General features: G+C 42.6%; 1 protein-coding gene across 2 annotated transcripts in view; it reads right to left on the bottom strand.

The window, feature by feature from the left end:
- Positions 1–4,694: 4,694 nt before the first annotated feature.
- Positions 4,695–23,321, bottom strand: part of zak (sterile alpha motif and leucine zipper containing kinase AZK) — a 44,622-nt gene continuing 25,995 nt past the window's right edge. The window contains exons 11-20 of one of the 2 annotated variants that reach the window (XM_035409018.1): positions 19,017–19,152; positions 12,652–12,696; positions 12,429–12,459; positions 12,152–12,291; positions 11,672–11,734; positions 11,481–11,573; positions 8,453–8,569; positions 7,813–7,887; positions 7,445–7,595; positions 4,695–6,775 (exon numbers count right to left, since the gene is read on the bottom strand). In XM_035409018.1, the coding sequence (XP_035264909.1) occupies positions 6,108–6,775; positions 7,445–7,595; positions 7,813–7,887; positions 8,453–8,569; positions 11,481–11,573; positions 11,672–11,734; positions 12,152–12,291; positions 12,429–12,459; positions 12,652–12,696; positions 19,017–19,152 (1,519 nt within the window). In that variant the 3' untranslated portion in view covers positions 4,695–6,107. Of the gene's footprint in view, positions 6,776–7,444; positions 7,596–7,812; positions 7,888–8,452; positions 8,570–11,480; positions 11,574–11,671; positions 11,735–12,151; positions 12,292–12,428; positions 12,460–12,651; positions 12,697–15,025; positions 17,680–19,016; positions 19,153–23,321 lie in introns of those variants that run through there. The other variant, XM_035409019.1, reaches the window with a different exon arrangement.

Here is a 23,321-nt window from a genome sequence, read left to right as displayed (position 1 = left end):
CAACCAAACAGAGGTCCACTGGTGTCTGCTGCTCCCAACCAAGCAACAGTGCCACCACTGTGTGGCTAATGGACTTCTGCACAGACGACCCGTAGGACAGGAGGGCCAGGGACAGGTGCAGGTCCCAGTCGGTGAGAGGTCAGCAGTGCTAACTAGGTGGCCAGCGTGTGATTAAACCACTCTACTAGCCTGTCGCTCTGAGGGTGCAGTGGAGGGTGCATATGATTGTGTCATCGCTTCTGCTGTACCCGCGTTTCAGATAAGCGTATCTTTACTTGTTTTGTTTCTGCTGTTGCTAGTTAGAGAACATAGTTGTGTGTAATTTAGATAATCTTTTTGCTAGTCAGCAAACTATTCTCCACCTTCTATTCCCTCCTCATTTCCCCTCCACCCCCACCTCCCTCTTCCCTCTCCGCAGATGACTTTCTGGCCACCTTTGAAGGAAAGGTGGCTACAATCCGGAACTCCTTTGCCCATCCAGTGTTCCCCCTAACCCCCCGGGACAAACCCACAGCCACACTGACCTCCTTTGAGATGCTGGAGGACTCCGATGTACTACAACTCATCACCTCTCATCGTGCAACCACCTGTCCACTTGACCCTACATCTACAGTTCTCCAATCCATTTCCAGCGAGATCCTTCCCTATCTGTCCTCCATTGTTAACTCCTCTCTTGCCTCTGGTCATGTTCCCTCTGATTTTAAGATGGATCGTGTTACTCCACTTCTCAAAAAACCCACCTCAGACCCCTCCGATGTAATTAATTATTGACCCGTATCGCTTCTACCCTTTCTGTCCAAAACCCTTGAACGAGCAGTTCTTAAACAACTAACCTCTTTTCTCCATCAGAACAACCTGCTAGACCCTCACCAGTCTGGCTTCCGATTCGGGCACTCAACAGAGACTGCGCTCCTGGCTGTGATGGAGGCACTTGCCACTGCAAGAGCCTCACGCCTCTCCTCTGTCCTGATCCTTCTTGACCTGTCTGCAGCTTTCGACACGGTCAACCATAAAATACTCCTCTCCACCTTGGCTGAGATGGCCATTGCTGGGACTGCCCTGTCTTGGTTCGCTTCCTATCTTGCAGGTCCTACCAGGTCACCTGGATGGGGTCTACCTCTGCTTCTTATCCCCTTGTTACGGGAGTGCCGCAGAGATCTGTACTGGGTCCTCTGCTGTTCTCCTTATACACCAAATCTCTTGGTTCAGTTATTAATTCACATGGCTTCTCCTATTATTGTTATGCAGATGACACGCAACTCTTCTTTTCTTTCCCCTCCTCGGCCACACAGGTCGATGATAAGATATCTTCCTGTCTGGCTGACATCTCCACCTGGATGGCCAGCCACCACCTGAAGCTCAACCTCAACAAAACTGAGCTGCTCTTCTTCTCATGCAAGACCTCCTTACTGTGTGAGCTCTCAATCACGGTGATGGCACTACAGTGACTGCCTCTCACTCTACCAAGAGCTTGGGGGGTGGTCCTGGATGACCAACTGGACCTCAAGGAGCACATCAAGGCAACATCACGGTCCAGCAGATTCCTTCTGTACAACATCAGAAGGATTCGACCATACCTGACAACGCACTCCACCCAGCTGCTCGTCCAGGCTACGGTGACCTCTCGCCTTGATTACTGCAACTCTCCTTGCAACCCTGCCAGCTTGTGCTATACAGCCACTACAGATGATTCAGAATGCCGCTGCCCGACTCATCTACAACCTTCCCAAATTCTCCCACATCACTCCTCTGCTGCGATCATTCCACTGGCTACCGGTCACTGCCAGGATTCAGTTCAAAGCCCTGACCCTTGCCTACACTGCAGCCAACAGGACAGCCCCCATCTACTTGCAGGACATGATTCGATCCTATGTGCCTGCTCAACCACTCCGCTCTGCGGCAGCAGGGCGCCTTGTAACCCCTCCCACCCGACCAAAGGGATCACAGAGCTTCTCTACCCTAGCTCCCCAGTGGTGGAATGAACTCCCCGTCCCTCTCTGAACCTCCCCCTCACTACCCATCTTCCGCCGTGGCCTGAAGACTCATCTCTTCAGACTGTACCAAGACTAACTACCACCACGCTGTATACTTCACTCTAAATCCAACCCCCCCCCCCCCCCCTTTTATGACACTTGTTACATGTTGCCCCATCCCAGCACTTTTTGGTAATTTGTATTTGTCCTAATACTGTAGCTCATTCTTCTGCCTAGTTGGCTTTGCAGAGGTTAGGTCAGAATAGTGTTGACTGTGTGAACTAAACTGTGTTCTTGGCTAGAAATAGCTGTACAAAATAAGTATTGTATCTTATTGAACCTGTGTTTAGTAGTTGTCTATGACCATGAAATGCACTTTTTGTACGTCGCTTTGGATAAAAGCGTCTGCCAAATAAATGTAATGTAATGTAAAATGTAATGCGTGTCTTCTTGATGCCAAGCAGGTGGCAGACCTGAAATCGGTCAGGGTGCAATTCTTGAGGCAGAACATGGCGGCCACCAGGCACTCCACCATTACTGACACTTCTTGGGAAGGAACCACATATGCTTCCAGCCACATTGTGAAGTAAATCCATGGTCACCAGCACATCGTGGTTCCCCCTGTTGGTGACCGGAAACGGCTCCAAGACAACGAACGTCACCCTCTCCTTCGGTGCCCCACTGTTCTGCTGCTGAAGTGATGCCCTCACCCTGTCTTCTGGCCCCTTCTTAGCTGTGCAGGCGTCACAGTGACAATAGTAGCTTTCTACGGCTCTCCTGCACCGGGCCCAGTAGAACTGACCAGCATGAAGGCAGTGGCTTGATGGCAGGCAGGGGACCACTAGAATCTTTTGACTTTTCAGTAACAGCATGCAGAGGAGTGGCAGTGCTAGCTAGTCTTTAATGATGTGCCTGTAATACAAGGCCCTGGACCTCTTTTTGCAACCCAGGAGTGGGCCATTTCCTTACCGCCTCTACTGTAGCCAGGTGAGTAGCCACACACACTTTTTTTTATCTCTCTTCAGGAAAAACAACTTGATTAATACATATCTATGATACAGATGTCATTAATGTCAGCTTGAAAGAACTCTTTCTCAATAGTGGCTAAGTGAAGGTAGCTTACAGCAACCCTTGCATGTAGCATGTTGGCTGCTTTCCCAGTTACTGTGCCTAATTTAATGTCTGTGGCTACCCATGGTGTGTTTGAATTAAACTAATAGTAGAGCCCTATATTTTTCCACCTTCTGTGCACAATAGGACAGAGCTTGCAGACAATAAAATGATTTAAAATAAAAAAATTGGGCACCAGCTCCTAGAATGTGTTGCCAGGTATGCCTGTATACAACAAACATAAAAGGGCATATCTTAAAATGTATGCAGTGAAACCTCTTCATATGTGCCATGCATGTAATCTGGGCCTTGCTATCACCAATCAGTTGCACATTAGAAATCAAGGGAAAGTGTGGACTAATTATGGAAAATCCTGCGTAATGGACTCTCAAATATGATGTTTCCTGATATGCTCATATACAGGTATAAGAAACTAAAATGGGCATGTCTCCAAATTTCCACAGTAAATCCTCTTCTGGTATTGTATACATAGACTGGACCTTCCTAATCACCAGTCAACTGAAAGTGTGAGCTAATTATGGATAAATCCTGTGTAATGGACTCCTAAAGTTTGTGTTGCCATATAAGCCCATATGCAGTTATAATTACCTTTAATGGGCATATCTCAAAATTTCCACAGAAAGCCTCTTTCTTTTTGGTATGCCAATAGTCCAGACCTTACTAATCACCAATCAGTTGAAAATGTGAAATAATTATGGAAAAAATTGTGTGTAATGGACTCTCAAAAATAGTTTTGTCATATATGCTCATATAGTTATAACAACATAACATAATGACAAGAACAGGCGTTTCAGCCCAACAATGCTCGCCATTTTCCTATACTATGTGACCTGAAAATTTCTATGGTAAAACGTCTTCCTATTTTCTATGCATATAATCTGGGAATGTCTAATGATCAGCCTGTTGAAACTGAACTAATTTTGGAAAAAGCCTGTTTATTGGTCTCACAAAAATAGTGTCATCATATACACCCATATTCAGTTATAATGACCCTCGATGGGCATGTAATAAAATTCACACAGTAAATCAGCTTCATATTTGGTATGTATATGATGTGGGCATTTCACCAATCAGGTAAAAGTGTGGAATAGTAATCCCAAAGATAGTATTGTCATATATTCCTATATGCAGCTATAATGACCTTCAGTCATCTTCAAAATGGTACGGTAAAACTTTTGCTTATTTAGTATGCATAAAGTCTGGACCTTTGTCATCAGATATTCAGAAAAATTGTGGACTAATTATGGCTAAATCTAAGGGATGGTCCCAAATACAAATTCCATATTCGGCAACACTTGAATAATGCGTTCTCTCCTAATGTTTTCTCCTCCCGAATATTGGCCAAGTAATTCATTCTTTTTTCTCCTCTTTGATGCTTTTCGTTCATCAATGTTATTTAGCCTAGCACTATGAATTTTTACAAACAGCTCTGACATGTCAGTAGTCAGCTGCATTCATAACTTCACTGAGTCGGAAAAACTACAATTGAAACCAAAGTACTCACAGTCCATTGTTACATTCAAACCATCTACAGCCTATAAGTTTTTTGTGCGCACACTAATGTTAATCAAAAAAACACATTTCCAATGGTAATGTTAGACCAGCCACATCATCAGATTATGCATGAGGCTTTATTCATGAAAAAATACATAGACATAAAAGTAACTTTGCAACTTATTGTGAAGTGAGCGGTGTTCTCCGGCATTCCCCATACCCAGATTTGTCCATCTGCCAGATAGTGAAGCATGATTCAACACTGCAGAGAATGTGTTTCCACTGCTTCAGAGTCCAATGTTGGTGTGCTTTACACCACTCCAGCCAACGTTTGGCATTGCGCATGGTGATCTTAGGCTTGTGTGTGGTTGCTCGGCCATGGAAACCCATTTCATGAAGCTCCCGATGACTACTTCTTGTGCTGACGTTGCATCCAGAGGCAGTCTGGAACTCGGTAATGAGTGTTGCAACCGAGGACAGACAATTTTTACGCGCTAACACTTCAGCACTGGGCAGTCCTGTTCTGAGCTTGTGTGGCCAACCACTTGTGGCTGAACTGCTGTTGCTCCTAGACATTTCCACTTCACAATTACAGCACTTACAGTTGACTAGGACAGCTGAAGCTAGGCAGAAATATGACAAACTGACTTGTTGGACAGGTGGCATCCTATGACAGTGCCACATTGAAAGTCACTGAGCTCTTCAGTATAACCCATTCTTCTGCCAATGTTTGTCTATGGAGATTGCATGGCTGTATGCTTGATTTTATGTACCTGTTAGCAATGGGTGTGGCTGGGATGGGAAGTAGACAAACCCACTAATTAAAAGGGGTGTCCACATACTTTTGGTCATCTAGTGTATATGTTTTTACTCTCACAAACATGTCCTGTATTGGTTTTGAAAACAAATTCTTGATATTCCTAGAATTTGTTTCCAATTCCACCCCTGCATTTATTAAATATATAGACTAAATATAAAATCTCCTTTTGTGGAGACCTAGCCTAGTAGCCCAGTACCACCATAAAATAAAATATATCAAACATTTGCATTAATCATGCAATAAATATAAATATCTGGAAAAATTCAACATTAAATTTCTACATTTAAAAAACCTATTTGGTTACTATTGCAATGATTACTATACTGTAGATAAGACTTCACAATAATTTAAGTGAATGTGATTTTAACTGTCTTTGGAGTAGAACGGATGTACAGTGGTTAAATAATTTTTCCAAACACAGTGCAGGGAATATTTTTACAGTGCAGAAACAAAAATTTGACTTTTTAAAGATGTGATTTAAAAATGCCACCAGTTGAGTCCCTCCTTGCAAAGATGACTTCATACAGTAGAAGAAAGAGTTCCAACAGTGCTCATTGACATGTTTTTTATGTTTCTGAAAAATAAAAATATAATAGTCTTTCCTTTCTTTTAATGAGAAGCCATGTAAATCTACTGTGCTGTTCAATCACAAGGTCTACATAAAAACCCTATGGCTTTCAGAGATGGCTTCAGCTTCGCCCACGGAAACCTCTCCCACCTCTCCAAGACCGACCTCTAACCTGTTTATTGTCCTGTTTCTGTGATTTTTTTGAACGTTCCACTTTGATCCAACCACCCTCACTGGTCTTGGCCTCCTCAGGCTCTGTCCTGGTATTGTTTGGGGGCACAGTTATACCAGGTATCACTTTGATATGGCTGTATGGTTGTGCACTGGAGCTGAGAGACCTGGTCCGCCCCCTCCCAGGCCTGCTTCCAGTGGTTGAACGAAAGTCCCCGTTGTGCCCTCTGGCCACCATTGGCAAATGGCCAGGGAAACTGTTCTTTCGGTATCCAGAACAGGCTCCACCGTTAATTGGGCGCTCTTTCTCAGACGTGCTCTCTGAGGTGGTGCTGGTGGGACTGCTGCCCTTTGACCCCAGGTGAGTGGATGAGAGCCTTTTGGACAGCCCAGAGGTGGGGGACAAGCTCCGAGAGTCTGGCCAGGGCAATAATGGGCTGCGGCTGGGTGACTTCCTGACGGCCGCTGCATAGGAGGTCTGATTTCCACACATACTGAGGAACTGGGGCAGGGTTTTCGCCTCAGAGCAGCTGGAAGGAGTCACCGCCATGCACTGCTGCTCAGACTCGCTCTTCAGCTGCTTCTGCCTCAGGCTCAACATCCACCAGGGATCAACGTCTGGGAAGAGACAGTGAATGTGATGCCAGTTAGAAACACAAGGAAAGCAGCTCTACAGGTGCAGTCAGGGCACTGTAATGTATCATATACATCTTTTCACATACACTACATGGCCAAAAGTATGTAGACACCTGACATCCAACATCTCATCCAAAATGATGGGCATTGATATGGAGTTGGTCCACCCTTTGCTGCTATAACAACCACCACTCTTCTGGGAAGGCATTATACTAGATGTATATTTGCTGCAGGGATTTGCTTCCATTCAGTCAGAAGAGTATCAGTGAGGTCAGGTAATGATTGGACCATTAGCCCTGGCTCGCAGTTGGCTTTCCAAATGATCCAAAAGGTTTTAGATGGGGTTGAGGTCAGGGCTCTGTACAGGCCAGTCAAGTTCTTCCACACCGTTCTCGACAAAACCATTTCTATATGGACCTCACTGTGTACCCGGAGGCATTGTCATGCTGAAACAGGAAAGGGCCTTGCCCCATTGTCTAGAATGTCATTGATAGTCTCTGTGCACCAGTTGCATTGAATATTGCAGTTTTGTGGGACAGAGAGTTCACCTTGCACTCAGAATTCAGCTTACTGGACTCTCTTCAGCCAGGGGATCACTTTATCTTTTTTAAAACATGACATATTGATGTCCTGCACACTTCAGGAAAATACCTGAGTTCGACCTGCTCCTAGGCTTCCCCTCCATGTCAGACTGTACAGACTGTATCACTAGCTCCAAGGTGATGATGTTATCTTGGCCACTGACGGGGTTCCACTGTATGGCATGGCTGTGTCTGGTGACCTTGGGGGATCTCACATCGTTCTAAAGTGGAAACAAATGAAATGACAGAATCAGGGGCCATTTTGCTTTTGGTCAAAAAAAAAATCATAATACATGTGTGATGCATACAATTTTAATTGTAATGAACATAATGAATTACATAATGTAAATTTGACTGTGACAATAAATATCTTGTGTATAGGCCAGTGCATAGAGTTTTCTTATTGAAAACATCCAATATGCTATAAATATAGCTTACCTCATAATTAACCACGCAGTCAACAACCTGATTATCCAACAGTCCGACAATCCATTTGTCCATTACAAATGGTGGCTGCAGACAGAATTAAATGCTTAACTGACTTAATCAACTTAGGCTGAAATCAACAGAGAGTAGCAAGAACAAAATAGGCTGGATAAGCAACTAGTTTTCAACTGTGGGTAATCTCTCCATTATATTCATTAAAAAAAACATATAAGCATATTAATCTGATGTTTTTTGTTATAATGTGCTGTTCAAAATTTTAGAATGATCATACAGATGTAAATGCACAAAAAGCACTTATTCAGCTACACAACCTTACCAAATTATCTTCATGTATCAAGCAGGTTAGAAGAATGTCTGCTTGCAGGGGTTGAGCAAAGCACTGTTAAATTTGGATGGGTGCCCACAAAAACAAAATGTTTTGGAACCATTTGTGTGCTAGAAACAAGTGTGAAGTGAAAGTATTCCATATGAGGTATACCAGCGGGGAAAAACCCTGCAAATGATTTATAAGTGGTGTGCCCATGTGTGCTTACAATATGCAGAGAACTCAAACAGTGATCAAAGAGGTGATGCTACAAATGATTCTCTCCCTGCACACACCCATTAGACTAGCATATCAATGAGATAACACCTTGGTCATCTTAAGAGCATCCACATCAGGTCTGTAGGCATTGAAGGTGACGTCCTTAATGTAGGTAATTGCAACCTCATCTCCATCCAACTCCATGTACATTTTCCACTTGCAGTCCTGAAAGAGAGATATGAAAGAGAGTGAGCTCCAGAGCTCTGAGACTCTGCCCTGTCGAATGAACTGGCCCGTTACCTCATGAATGAGTGGTGGATGCTGAGTGAAAGGAAGAAATGGCTGCCTGGCTATACAGCTTGCGCTTTCTGGCAGTTTGCAATGGGGTGGACCTGTGATTTTTTTTGGACATTCGTAATTGTTATTTCAAGTTAAACAAGCATCACCGTACCCTTTGTAGGTATTCTGCAAACTGGCCTATAAAAAAATGTAAAAATGTCAAATCTCAGCAATAACAGAAAAATCCAGCAGTGAGTTCAGGGAGATTATCAAATAACTGTCTAACTTAAACCAACAGCACAGCCTAGAGGTCATTTACACGTAATTGTAAATAGAACGTACTGTCTGGATAAATTTCCTTGTTCCATGAAGATATAATTGGGAATTTTAAAGCTAGTCATGATTTTTCAAATGTTTATTTACCATAGAAACATACCATGGCTACACCAAATGGTTTCAAAAGGATATCATAAAATAAGACAAGGAGATTAAGGCAGGACACGTTAGTTGAGCGTGATTTGTAGTAGAGGTTTCCCTCTACTACAAATTTAAAATCAGGATATTAACACAACAAAAATCAGAAATACTTAATGATGAATCACAGAAATAAAAAATAAAAAAATGGGTCGGGACCCAAAATGGGTCTCGGGAGTGTATGAGGTGGGCCCCCGAAATGAGTCTAGTTCACTTGGCCATGCTGGCATATGTATTCCGATGGGTCCCAGAAAGTGCAAAATTTACCATTTGTGTCCTGATTTAAAAAGCATTTCTAATTTTGGTCCGATATTAAAAAGTTTAAGAACGAGGGGAGATAAACTCAGAAATAAAATAAAAACGCAGAAATGTTGAATTCCATTTCTTATGATTCATTCAAGTTTTATACACCTTCACATTGGTAAATTGACAAAAATAACAAAAATGTATGCATTGTGATCAAAGAATAACTGAATTCACTCTCACATGCTCATTTTGACAGTTTGTAAAGGAGAGTTTATTTTATCAAAATTGTGAATAATATCACAGATTTTGCCTACTGTTTGATGCAGGATAGCACTATTATCAAGCATGAAAAATATAATGGATGATGCTAAAGAAAAAAGTCTTGAAAACGTAGGTCTGCAGATAAACATATTCTTCATTCATTCATTCGTTTGTTCATTCTTGGAACAGGAACAAGAACACATACCCTAACAATATAGTAGACGAATTTGCCAGAGTTATGTAAAAAAAAGTTGTAAAAAAATATTTGTTCTGAAATACCAACACCTGAAATGCTGAAGCATAATGACAGCATAATATTTTGCCTCTGTACTACCTTCCAGTGAGTAATGTATCGCTGAGATGGTGAGAAAATCCCTCAGTAAGAACTGCATCTCAACGGAGCAGTAGTCCAGCATTTTGCATGCTGACAAAGGCATAATGATTCCCACTTTTCTATCTTTCCCACAATGCAGCTATGATATTATGCCACAGGTCACAGTTTAACCATGCAGAGTTCATGATCCTGGCCAATCTGTATCACAAGGATCACAGGGGAACAGATCACAGAGTGATGCTAACGCCCTCGCCAGATAAGTCATGACCCACTTCGGTGCAGTCCCAAGGGGCTTGATGGGGCTCAGAGTAGAAGCGTCGGGAAGCTGTTGGCTCACAGGCGCTCTAACGACCCTGCGCCGGCCCTGTCGAGTCGCTCTGGGGTGCGCAGTCCACGATTGGTCTAATCACTCCGGCAGAAACAATGTCTGGTAATGATGCGCAGGACCAGAGCGCTTCTAATGAAGATTCATACATAATTCAGCACCTTTCGCTTGGCAGCGCGGTGATATCCTCATTAGCAGGGACCCTCGGTGGCTGTCAGATGGTCGCCGCACAATCGCAAGGCCCTCATTTTGTGTTTGAGAAGTGCAGCTGCTTCCATGACACCGCCAGCGAAGAGGGGTGCAAAAAAACATGGCGCGGGTTTGTTTTATTTAGTGCAAAAAACCTTCCAGTTTGTAAAAACAAGGCTGACACGAGACCTGACACCAGGCAGGGAAAAATAATTAGCTCTCATTTTCTCAGCCTCCTGTTTCCTTCTCCCTGCTGTGTTTTCTCCCCACTAAACCACCACATGTCAGTTGAAATGGGAGGCAATTAGCGGGCTCGTTTCAGCCCCACCGAACGCACTGAAAAGAGACTATTTATGATGGGACAATGAACAGCTGAAAGATTAAATAACATTTGCCTTTTAAAAAGAAAATGACTTCTGGCTGAATGGGGCATTTTTGATTATATTCAAACAGCCAAGTGCTGCAGCAGCCTCCTCCACTCTTTTTAAGACCCAGACAAAAGACCTGGAGCAAGTGGGAATGAATTTGAAGCATTGCTTTAGATGAAAGATTTATTTGTCTAGCCTATTCCATTTCTTTTTTTAAAATATAAAAAAGAGCAATAAATGTTTTGTTGTGCAAAAGAAAACATGCTTTAACATGACGTGGTCGATATTTGCCAGTGGATGATGGGGAAAATAATAGGCACCTTATAACATGAATATAAAAATGGCACATTTGCAACATACATAGAACCGGCATACTAACATTGAACGAAAGCTTCAGATTCAATTAGCACTGACAGCTTATTAGCTAAAACAATCACAACAGGTTATATTTCAGGATTGGAAATGACACATTAATAATATATTCAAAATGATAGGTCCGAACAATGAATGTGTGCTCTGATGGGTAATGTTTCCTTTATATATTTAATACGCAAATTATTTTCTTTCTGTTGACTATATTTTTTAAGCATTTTTTTTTACTTCCACTTTTGTGCTGTAACTTTGGTTGCAACTTCAGTAATTCTACCAGCAAGGTTGTACCTGTGGACCTGTTCCAGGTTTCCAGTGGTAACCAAAGACTAGCTCCAGGCCAATAACCTTCCTCTCATCCTCCTCCTCTTCTGCCCCCTCATCCTGTGGAAGAGTTGTTGCCCAGGCAGAAAACTTAGAAACAACAAATAACCTGGCTGTCAATATGGTATAAAAAGGATGCTAGCATTGGGAGGGTTTACCTTCCTTAATGGCGGGAAATGGAACAATCCCAAGTAATCATTGGTTAACTTCTCAATCTCACTCTGAAAGGAGAAACCAAAAACAAATTATTATCCACCTGTTCCCAGCTTTACTCCTCCTTTAAGAAGCCTCACTTCAGTTTATTTATAGTGTTCATTCCTTGATCAGGCTCTCTAGGAGTTGAGTTGGGCGGAGTGTAGCACAGTGGGTAAGGAACAGGATATCTGAGATCAGCTATCAGTAAGGTGAGAATACAGGCATAATACAAAGAATCACAGCAGGCTAAATAAAAGGACTGTAGTCTGTGTGCCCTTAGGAAAATGTCCCACAGGACAGACATTCATGACAGGATTAAACAGAATAACTGTACTTCTCTGTTTGGTTGTAATTAGGTCCTGTAGTATTTGTAATGTACAGTAGGAAATCGTGTATGGTGTTTCACTTGTCAGGGGGGTTGTGCTGGAGTGGGGATTTAGTACCTTAAGATGAATGATGTGACCCTTTGACTTGACCCCCAGGTCCTTCATGTCTGTCTCTGTGAGCAGGAGCAACCTCCTCCCTGTGATGTGGTTCTCCTTAAACAGGTCTGCATACATCTGCATGTCACATGCCCCCTTGCCTGGAAACAGGTTAAACACAGACATGCTTGCATAGAAGCACAGGCACATACACATTACCAAAAGCTGTAACTGGCTCCTAATTTAGGAGATTTTACTTATTATTCATGTACAGAGATTATAATGCATGTTAACCTACCTGCCGCAAAAATCTGCCTCATCCAGAAATGCTGTGAAAGAAAAAATTAACATCAAAACGTATTAATGATTCAGGGTTGAGGTAAATCCTATCACACAGAGATTTGTCCTCGACTTTGAATTATACATTTATGCCATTATTGCCATTTTTACTCTTTAATACAAAACTCAATTTCTCATACTGTGAGGAGTGATATGCCAAAGGGCATGTTTTTCTAACTCACCACATGCTCTTCTGTCCAGGCATGAATATTGAGGGTTGGAAGAAGCTGCAGGAGAAAAGATGTACAGTAGCTGTTGTACAGAGGAATGCATGCAACACATAAACACAATGCTTTATTTTCTATTCATATCGTAAAGCTGAACTTCTTAGTGTTTGTAACCTACATTATTTCAGACAGTATTGTGAAGTTAAGATTGTATTCTCTGTGGCAGCCTCACTTATTTTGTCAGGGAAAAAAGAATAACAAAACACAACTCCAAATACTTAGATTTTTATAATTAATTTAACACCAGATTCTGAAGATTCATTTTTTAAATATCTTTGTGCACCTATGTTCAGATACCTTTATATATAATATCCAAGCGGTGATGCTTCCCATTGAGGGCATTTCTGCACTGCAGTGATGTGACTGAAAAAAGGTGGACTGGAAAGGTGTCACTTGAGCAGTTTGCCCATAGTGTCACCCGATGAGGAACAGTTTCTGAACAGCAACTTATCTCGGATATCGGGTGCTCTGCTCGTTGAAAGAGTGGTGCATGACGTAGCATGAGGACTCGCATGCTAGCGTTTACCTTCTCAAATTGACAAAGGAGGCTGTAGGAATGGGGCAGACCTATAGAAGTAACCGACCATTCAAAACTGGGAGAAAATTTAAAAACCGTATGAAGCCATCTGTTCACAGACTATGGTGGACGTAATTTGTTTCTGCTGGACTTGATTAGTCAATCAGTCAAATCTGATTTTGAGATCATGTTGGAAGAACTGGCCCAGAGCAGTGCCTTTTATGCAAATAAGAGCAAAATGGTGACCACTGGGATTTTCTGAATTTATATGATATCTCAAATGAAGTCTGTATATAATATCACTTGTTTTTCAATTCACAACTAGGTTGAATGTTCAAAAAACTGAAAATAATTTCTGAAAGAATGTAGTATGTCTGTCTTTCTTGGCCTATCTTGCTGGCAGGCAATTTATTGACCACTTAGTGTAATTAGACAGAAAATCAGCTGCAAAAATAATGATTTGCCTGAAACAGTATTATTCAAACAGTATGTGGTGACAGGATTATTGCACCGGAAAACTGAAGAGAGAATATCTGACTGAATGAATTATCGCTCCAAATTCTCTTTTTGATTGGCATCATCTCATAGCAGGGCTGCACATGCAGGAAATGGCAGCTCTCTCAGATAGAATTTCAAAGGTATTGTATCACAACGACAGTGATATGAAAGCCTTCTCCTTGGAGCCATTGTAAAAACCCCTAAATATAAGTAAATCTTCTGCTTGCTCCAACATTATGCAAGCATAAAAAATCTCACCCAGGCCACCAAAGTTCCATTACATACATCATTTCATTAAAATGAAATCATATTGCACTTCATGGGGCCCTTCCATATTTCACAAATGACTGAATTCTGTTAAAATCCAAAGAATATTGTTGACAAAGGGAAATAGATCCATATCAACATATAGATGGGGGAGTAAGCACAAATTGCATAGTAAGAGAAATTCCATTCACAGCCCAGGACAGTACTAACTGCTTCACTAGTTTGGTTAAAGCAGTTCCCCTAAGATAAATGGCAAGCTGGAGTAATGTAAGCATTTCCCATATCAGCAATGACCTGCAGTAATCACCTCACACTACTAGGGGTCAATATTAACCATGAAATATTTCACTTGTAAAGTGCATCTGTATAACATGAACTCTGTAGTTGGAGGGCAATGGATTAATTGTGGGGGTGTAATTTTTATGTGTTGACAGGGTTGATATGTCCCCAATAAAAATGGCAAATAAAAGGGTAGTGGATTCTAGCCCCCCACCCTCCTCTGACCAATACAAAAATGTTCTCACCACTTTTTAAATGAAAGTTATACCACCGGTTCCTGACGGTAGATTCCTTTTTCAGATACAAATGGTTGGATTATTTTCCATCAGATACAAAGTTCCACAGATCTTCAGTTTTTACTGTATTGCTAATCTTTTCCTGAAGACCCATTCAGTCACATGCTGCGTTGATGGTCCCAGGCTTGGTTCTATTACAAACTAAATCCTAGAAAATAAAGATTTGCCACTTGGTATATCTAACTGATCATTTTCCCAAACAGTCCATTTCCAAAAAGGTAACAACACATTTTTTCAAATAGTGTGGAAGCAATCACAAGTCCCCATTAGGTAAAATGGTATTTACAAGATATATGTAGTTTTCTGCATTTGTTGTGCATGGGAAACTCCAGTCACAATCAAGTTTGCAGCCAAGAAATTCACATGTGGCTAAGGCAAGGAATTCTCCAGTTTCTTTTGGAGATATCACAAGAAGGTAGAGAAAAAACAAACAATATGGGAAAACAAGGAACATGAAGAAAGAAGCAGAAAGTAGGTTTTTCATGTCAAACGTTTATTGAAAAAAGAACAGAGAAGAGAAAGCAGAAAAATAAATTCAAATCAAAAGGCCTGTCAAAAAGATGTGGAACATAAATAGGATTGTGTCACAGTATGTGTCATTCAGTCTTTATATCAGGGGAAAAATTACCAGAGCTAAATCCTTGATGCAGAACAAAACTGCAATTTTATATATTAATACTTGGAAAGAAAAGCTTATAAGTGGTTGATTTTTTCAAAAAAACAGACAATCCTGGTAATTTCACTGAAAGTGACCAATGGTAACAGACAGGTGTATAGAGGAAGCCTTTTTAAGTAACCAGTGACATGGTTAAAAAGCAAATACATACTGCCAACTCAACTGCGCTGGGGTTCCCTTTCAAAACTTCAGGTCCACCTTCACTGAGACTTCATTTAACTTCCACCAAAAGCAGCTTCCTTCATTACCCACAGTCCTATGGTATGTCATCCACTATATCTGAACGGAGTCAGAAAAAAACAAAAACCTTTTTTTCCCCCAACATTCTACAAAGAGATCCTTTTGGGTAAGTCTTTACTAGCTACTTCTTTCGATGGCTCTGAGTGCTCATGAAAAGACCACACTGTTTTGGTTAAACAAGAAAGGGATCATGCTAGAGTCTAACGGAAAAGCGCTCCTGACTTACTGTCTGGAATGCTGTAAAGGTCTCAAAAGCCGTTCATACGTGCACTGTTTACTACAGATTCAGATAATCTTGATACAGAGAAAGGTGGGGGGGGGGGCATCCTAAGAGCTCAGTTTGGATGGCATCAACCCAAACACTGGCCTGTGTTCAAAACTGTTTGCTTAAAAGCAAACAAACATTTCCTAGACAAATAATACAAAAGTAGCCACTGTCTGATCAAAGGGTCATGTACTCCAATTTTAAAAAGCTGAAATTTATGCACCACATATTACCACAGCTACATTAGTATAAATAAAAAAGAGTATGAATTAAATATGATATTGATGTTGAAGAGTTGACACCAGTCCGCATTGAAAGGACTGAATTCTAAACTCCTGAGAAGTAGGATATTTCATTTTCTTACCCCCTTAAGATGGTGGCAAGGTGGTAGGTAGGGTGGGATGGGCTTTGGCCTGGTACGAGGGTAATGGGGTAATTATTTGAATGTTTTAGTGAGTTTTATTTTGTATACTGTACTTATGTGGGTTTATTTGGTATACAGCAGACCGCCTTTTGCCTGAGATTACCGCTCCTCTTTCGTCCTCTGTATGCTTTATGAATAACTGAGAACAAAAAAGTATTTAAACAAAGAAATTAAAGCAGTGTGACAGGTGAAGACATGCAGACACAACCATATACAATGAATATAGTATATGTGTGTCCCCACCCCCTAAGCTTTAGTAAAATACCTCCTCCAGGTGTTCACACCTTATAGTCTGTGTCCCCCTCAGCGCACACATCTGTGACACCTGTTGACTGAAAGCCCATCATGTGACCAAAATTGAACGACCTGATTAGGTGTCATGTGGGGCATGATTCAACAACTCAAACAGAAACAAAAGCATTTTGTTGGAGCGGACTGGTATCAAAAGCGCACGAATTAGGTGCTACGCGAGCACGGCCTCTAATCGGTGGGGGCTGGGTGCTAATTATGATGACGGCTCGCTGCTCTCCCACTGACACGACAGGAGTTCTCTAGGGTCCATGGTGGCCGTCTCAGAATCCGTCCTGGTGGGAGACCACATCGCCTGCTATCGGGTCCTATAATGGGCCAATCTTAATGTCAGTGAAATGTCACTCTATTATGGATGTATTGCCTCTTCAATACAGCTTCCTGTCTTGGCTCTTTCTGCACAGCATGGTGCGCTATATATGCAGTACATTAGGCCCAGCTGACATCTGTAAGAACTGTGAAGGCATACGGCTCCCTAAAACATTCTATACATAGCACCAGGAAGGAATTCAAAAGCTTTCTAAAGCCTACTGCCATTGGTTTTGATATGCCTGATCACTCTTTTAAAAAAGAAATCAAGTGATTGAGGCTTCCCATAGAACTAAATGCAAAAAAAGGAATAAATGATAGCTCTTGTGAAAAAGACCTCCTTGAAAATGGTTAATCATTTGATATAAATGGGATCGATCAAAAGAGCAGCGAAAAACTTTAAATGAAAAGGCGCTTCTGACAACCGTGGGAGTCCTGAAGCCACTCTCACCCGTGGTGCTGTGACCTCCTGCGAGGGTGTAGCAGTGCAGCTGTGGCAGCAGTTTTAACAAAGGCCAGTGTTGTTGGACGACAACTGCTCTAACCCCACCTGCCCCTCGGTGCCCTGCCCCCCTCCAGAGGAGAGGGGCCCTAGTCACTGTCATCAGACCAGCCGAACGCCTCCATCCCAATGGCCATGTTGAGTTTGCGTCCCTCTCTGACGCTTCTGGACTTCGAAGAGTTTTGCTTCGCTTGCATGTTGACCTGCATGCCTGAGTGCTGGACAGGCTCCATGGAGAACATGTCCCCGAAGCCCCTCATCATGGCCTGCAGGCTCACCCCCCCTACCTCCCCGTTACTGCAGGCCGTGATCTGACACGACATCTCAGAACTGTTCGACTCCTCCGTCCTAGACTCATAGAATGACTCCGCGCTGATCTTCGCAGCAACAGGTAAGAAAAGCTAGAAGAGGAGGAGGCAGAGGAAGAGAAAGAGAGAGACAGAGAGAAAAGGTGGAAAGAAAGGCAGGGTTAGATTCAGACCACAAACACCAGAAGGAAATTCAGAGGTTAATTAGATTTTAAATATTCTGATTTTGATATTTTTCAAGAAGGCAACATGATGATTTGAGAACCACCACAAGAGTTAAATGAAGAGAAAATGCAAGAGAAAAGGTAAAATGAAAGGCAATGAAAAAGAAATGTGAGAAACCACTGGAAAATAAAGCTCTGAACCAATAATCTTCTGGATCAGAATTTCAAAAAGTTCTCTCTTGCTAAGGATATTTATATTTGATCAGATCTCTTTGTTATATAAAGGCCAAATAAACAATACCCTAACAATAAAACGATTTACAGAATTAAAATTAATTTTCTTTGGCGTACTTGCCCTGGATGATTTTACATCTTGTATTCAGTTCCAATCCTGTTACCTGTTACCTTATGCAAGATCACAATGGTTTATACTAAGGCAAGTTCAAACAATGGCTTTATTTTTTAACAAAGTAACTAAAGCCAGTATATCAATCAGAAACTGACTTTGGATGTTCATATGGATGTTCACATTGCAAGTAAATACAAGAAGTAAATGCACACTACACTGTAAATGCAAGTCGGGTTCAGAGAAATGTGAAATTGAACAGCATACAATTAACATACTGGTTAATTTAATTCCACAACACCAATAATAACACATATAGCATAACGCAAGCATAAGAGACAGTGCAAGAGGCCATATAACTGTGTGGATGCAAGCATGAATGCCAAAAAAAAAATCTCCCCATGAGTGAGTCTTTGAGTGGGAGCTATATTTCCCAGAATTCCCACAGGCCGTCACTTTCAGCACATATTGACATAATAACTGTGCAGCAAAACTCAGCCATTCTCAGTGCACCTCACCAGTTCATCTTCTCACTAACATTAAGAGGGGGTAGGGCTTTCACCTGTAAGACAGTAGAATCCTTTAGATCCCTCATGGACAGCCGATTCCACATGCACACCTGTAGCTGCCGTCTATAGTTACTTGTTCGACATAACAAGCACATCACGGGGGGTGAAGTGATAGTTATGAGCAGAGACAATGTTCATTGGCTGGGGATTTAATGAGTGTGTCAGTGATGCTCAAACTGGACCCAGTGTGCAGTATTAAGTGAATTAACAGGAATGCTTAGTGTATTATAATTTAGGCAGTGTTACATGATTGATAGGGGTGTACGAGGTCAGTGTTCAAACGGTGTTGAATGATACACAGGGCTGTTGGTGTTCAGTGTGTTGGTGGTTATGCAGTGTTGAATGACTCACAGGGGTGTTGGACTGCTCAATCAGCTTGCGTTCCCACATCTTGAGTCGCTGCTCCCTCTCCTTCAACTCCTGCTCCTTGGTGCTCAGGTCTCTCTCCAGCTTCTTCAGCCTCACCAGTGTAGCCTCAATCTCACACCTGCAGAGGGCATGGTTACACACTCAATATTAAACACACTGAGGTCATTATACCCACAGACAACATGGCAACCTGTCATCCTGTCTTCTTATCTTTGGCAGATAATCCTTTCGCTGTGGTTCAAGTTAAAATCATTTAAATGACAACGCAGCAATTTACTGGTTTCAAAGAGTACTATGTAACTTAAAGAGGTTAAGCAATCAGATTCCCAGAAATTGCATCAGCTTTCAGTGCCATGAGAGACAAAGGCTAACAACAAACTTCAGAAAGGTTTCTGCTTTTTCAGACGATTTACATTACAGAACTTGAACATGTTAAGTCTTCTTCATTGTTGTAAACTTTCTCTGGGGGGTATTTCATGAGGCAGGATTACTGAGTTAGCCGGATATCTGCACTGGATAACCTGGAACAGCTCTTTTTACTTCAGTCCATGTTCCATATTTGGGAGGATTCTGGGCTTTACTCAGCGCAGTTATCCAGCTAACTCAGTAATCCTGTTTTGTAAAATAAACCCCTGGTTTCAGGTATTGAGAACAAAAAGAAATGTCCTCAAAGTCTGGATATGCAGCAGAATGTTTACACATAAAGATTAGTTTAAATGTAAGCTTAGCACTCCTGTATTTATTTTGTAAGTTCCCACTGGTATATACTAATTTGTTAATTATCCAGGAATCTGTGCTCTCTTTTTCAGTGAAAAGCTGAATGTATTCTATCATTAAACATTACAACATAATGGTAAAAGTTTCTTGGACAGGATGGTCCTTGCATCCTAACATGCTCATGTGTGAAGTATAACCTGAGAAATGTGGGTGGGGCTCAGGAGTGGTGTGATTGACTGTCTTGACACTGTGCAGACACATTCGAGAACATAGCGTGGTCTGCTTTGCCCAGCAGGTGGGGCAGTGTGGTGCATGATGGGTACTCATGCTGAGTCAGAGCCAGTTACAGTCAGTTCCCAGAGCAGCTATTTATAAACAGGAATGTGACGCAGATTGAACTTCCCACCCCCATCCTGCTAGCCCTCCCCACCACACACACACACACACAACAATCTTTCCACTCACGCTCGAAACTTCCCTCATAATTACTTTTCTTGCTCGTCACTTTCCTGACAATCTTTCTCGGAATTTCACACTCATCCATTCCCTTCTCCTGCCCCCATTTCTTTTTCAACATCTCACATTTCCTATTGGCTCTTACACTTTTGTTTGCTCTCCCCTCCTTTTCTCTCTGACTCTTTCTCTCTCCTCATACCCCTTTCTCTTCTTTTCATTATTTTTTCCTATTTGTCTTTCTGTCCTCTCTCTACACCTTACTCTGTATCTTGATTTTTCTATGTGTCTCTGCTTTAGACAGCTGCAATGGAAACAGAGGAGTCTCCTGGCTTGTTTCCAGACAGACTTAATATAGACCATAGCCAGAACCTTCTGGATTGGTGTCTCAGCTGGATGAACAGGAGTGGACATTCTATTTGTCACATGGGAGAAGCTGGTGTGTGTGTATGTGTGTGTGTGTGTGTGTGTGTGTTTGTGGGGGGTGGAGGGGGGGGGGTGCGTATGCTCACTGACCACCCTCAAACCTGTAGTAATGCTCATTAGTGAAGCATCAGTCTGAAGCAGACTTGTGATGGGCCAGGATTGCAGCAGCAGCCTACAAGGGGCTCTAACAAACAGAGCAGCAGCCTACAAGGGGCTCTAACAAACAGAGCAGCAGCCTACAAGGGGCTCTAACAAACACAGCAGCAGCCTACAAGGGGCTCTAACAAACACAGCAGCAGCCTACAAGGGGCTCTAACAAACACAGCAGCAGCCTACAAGGGGCTCTAACAAACACAGCAGCAGCCTACAAGGGGCTCTAACAAACACAGCAGCAGCCTACAATGGGCTCTAACAAACACAGCAGCAGCCTACAATGGGCTCTAACAAACAGAGCAGCAGCCTAAAAGGGGCTCTAACAAACACAGCAGCAGCCTACAAGGGGCTCTAACAAACAGCAGCAGCCTACAAGGGGCTCTAAGAAACACAGCAGCAGCGCTACAAGGGGCTCTAACAAACACAGCAGCAGCCTACAAGGGGCTCTAACAAACACAGCAGCAGCCTACAGGGGGCTCTAACAAACACAGCAGCAGCCTACAGGGGGCTCTAACAAACACAGCAGCAGCCTACAAGGGGCTCTAACAAACACAGCAGCAGCCTACAAGGGGTTCTAACAAACACAGCAGCAGCCTACAATGGGCTCTAACAAACACAGCAGCAGCCTACAAGGGGCTCTAACAAACACAGCAGCAGCCTACAAGGGGCTCTAACAAACACAGCAGCAGCCTACAAGGGGCTCTAACAAACACAGCAGCAGCCTACAAGGGGCTCTAACAAACACAGCAGCAGCCTACAGGGGGCTCTAACAAACACAGCAGCAGCCTACAAGGGGCTCTAACAAACACAGCAGCAGCCTACAAGGGGCTCTAACAAACACAGCAGCAGCCTACAAGGGGCTCTAACAACACAGCAGCAGCCTACAAGGGGCTCTAACAAACACAGCAGCAGCCTACAAGGGGCTCTAACAAACACAGCAGCAGCCTACAATGGGCTCTAACAAACACAGCAGCAGCCTACAAGGGGCTCTAACAAACACAGCAGCAGCCTACAAGGGGCTCTAACAAACACAGCAGCAGCCTACCAGGGCTCTAACAAACACAGCAGCAGCCTACAAGGGGCTCTAACAAACACAGCAGCAGCCTACAAGGGGCTCTAACAACACAGCAGCAGCCTACAAGGGGCTCTAACAAACACAGCAGCAGCCTACAAGGGGCTCTAACAAACACAGCAGCAGCCTACAAGGGGCTCTAACAAACACAGCAGCAGCCTACAAGGGGCTTTAACAAACACAGCAGCAGCCTACAAGGGGCTCTAACAAACACAGCAGCAGCCTACAAGGGGCTCTAACAAACACAGCAGCAGCCTACAATGGGCTCTAACAAACACAGCAGCAGCCTACAAGGGGCTCTAACAAACACAGCAGCAGCCTACAAGGGGCTCTAACAAACACAGCAGCAGCCTACAAGGGGCTCTTAACACTAGAAAGGCTGCGTTTTTTACTACCTTCTACAGCCAAGCTGATCCAGCATTACAGCATACAGAGTTCTGCACCCACAGAAACCTAATTTCATTGAAAACCATACATTGCAAAACTATTTTAAAACTATATTGAAACAAAAGAAACAACTGTTATCAATTTCAGAATTTTTTTATCTCTAAATTATAGCGGGTTTGTTAGATAGGCTAAGGGAAATTGTGTGAAGGCATTAGGCTACATGCACACTGAGAAAAGTGCTAAAATGTGCAAACAAGGCCAAAACACAAAATAAGTTATAAGTCTGTCATTTCTATAGCTACAATGCCCAAATTATTTATCCCCACACTGAAGTCAATCATCAAAGTCAATAATTTTCATCAAACAATTGCAATGTATTAATTTTGTTTTTTTGTGATTATATGTATATGTAAAAATATAAAATTTGTTTTGATAGCGCTTGATCAAGCAATTTGTATCAAAGTGTCAGTCATTCAATTACTGAATAGTATGCCGGGGGAGACAACAACCCATTCACACCTAGGTGGCAGCACCTGCTACCTATCGTCTGGCAGGGGTTTTTTATGAAGGAAATGGCACAAACTGCCTGTATTTCTTTAATGAGACGATTTAAAAAAAATCTAAAAACGCAGTTATTTAAGCCCAAATATTTCAGAAAAGTCATGGAAGGAGGAGGTATTGCATTTGCAGTGTTGGAGTCACTTTAATTTTAAAGTCCAATGGTGTTTGCCTCTGGCCTCTCTCATGTTAGATAATGCCAAGCACAAACCCACCAGGGGCACTCGATGAACATTGTATCAGCATAGCCAGGGCAGAACAGCTGCTCAGATCCTGCAGGGAACAATAGTAATTACTGTCTCCAGGGACACCTGTTTCCTGCAGGTGACCCGTCGGAGGCACCAATCCTCTCCACTGTCAATCACCCATAGTCAGCTGCCAGCGGGGTGACCATGCCACCTCACAGTCCCATGCCCGCTGCTTCTCACTGAGTCACAAATTATCTGCAGGTGCCCAAGGATGGTAGGGTTTGCATTTTACAAGTAAGATCGTACAGTAAGGCTTCATAATGCAATGCCATG

Source organism: Anguilla anguilla, chromosome 3 (assembly GCF_013347855.1).
Source record: "Anguilla anguilla isolate fAngAng1 chromosome 3, fAngAng1.pri, whole genome shotgun sequence".
Classification (NCBI taxonomy): Eukaryota; Metazoa; Chordata; class Actinopteri; order Anguilliformes; family Anguillidae; genus Anguilla; species Anguilla anguilla.
The sequence above is the reverse complement of the archived record's forward strand: the minus strand, read 5'-3'. Positions and strand labels throughout refer to the sequence as shown.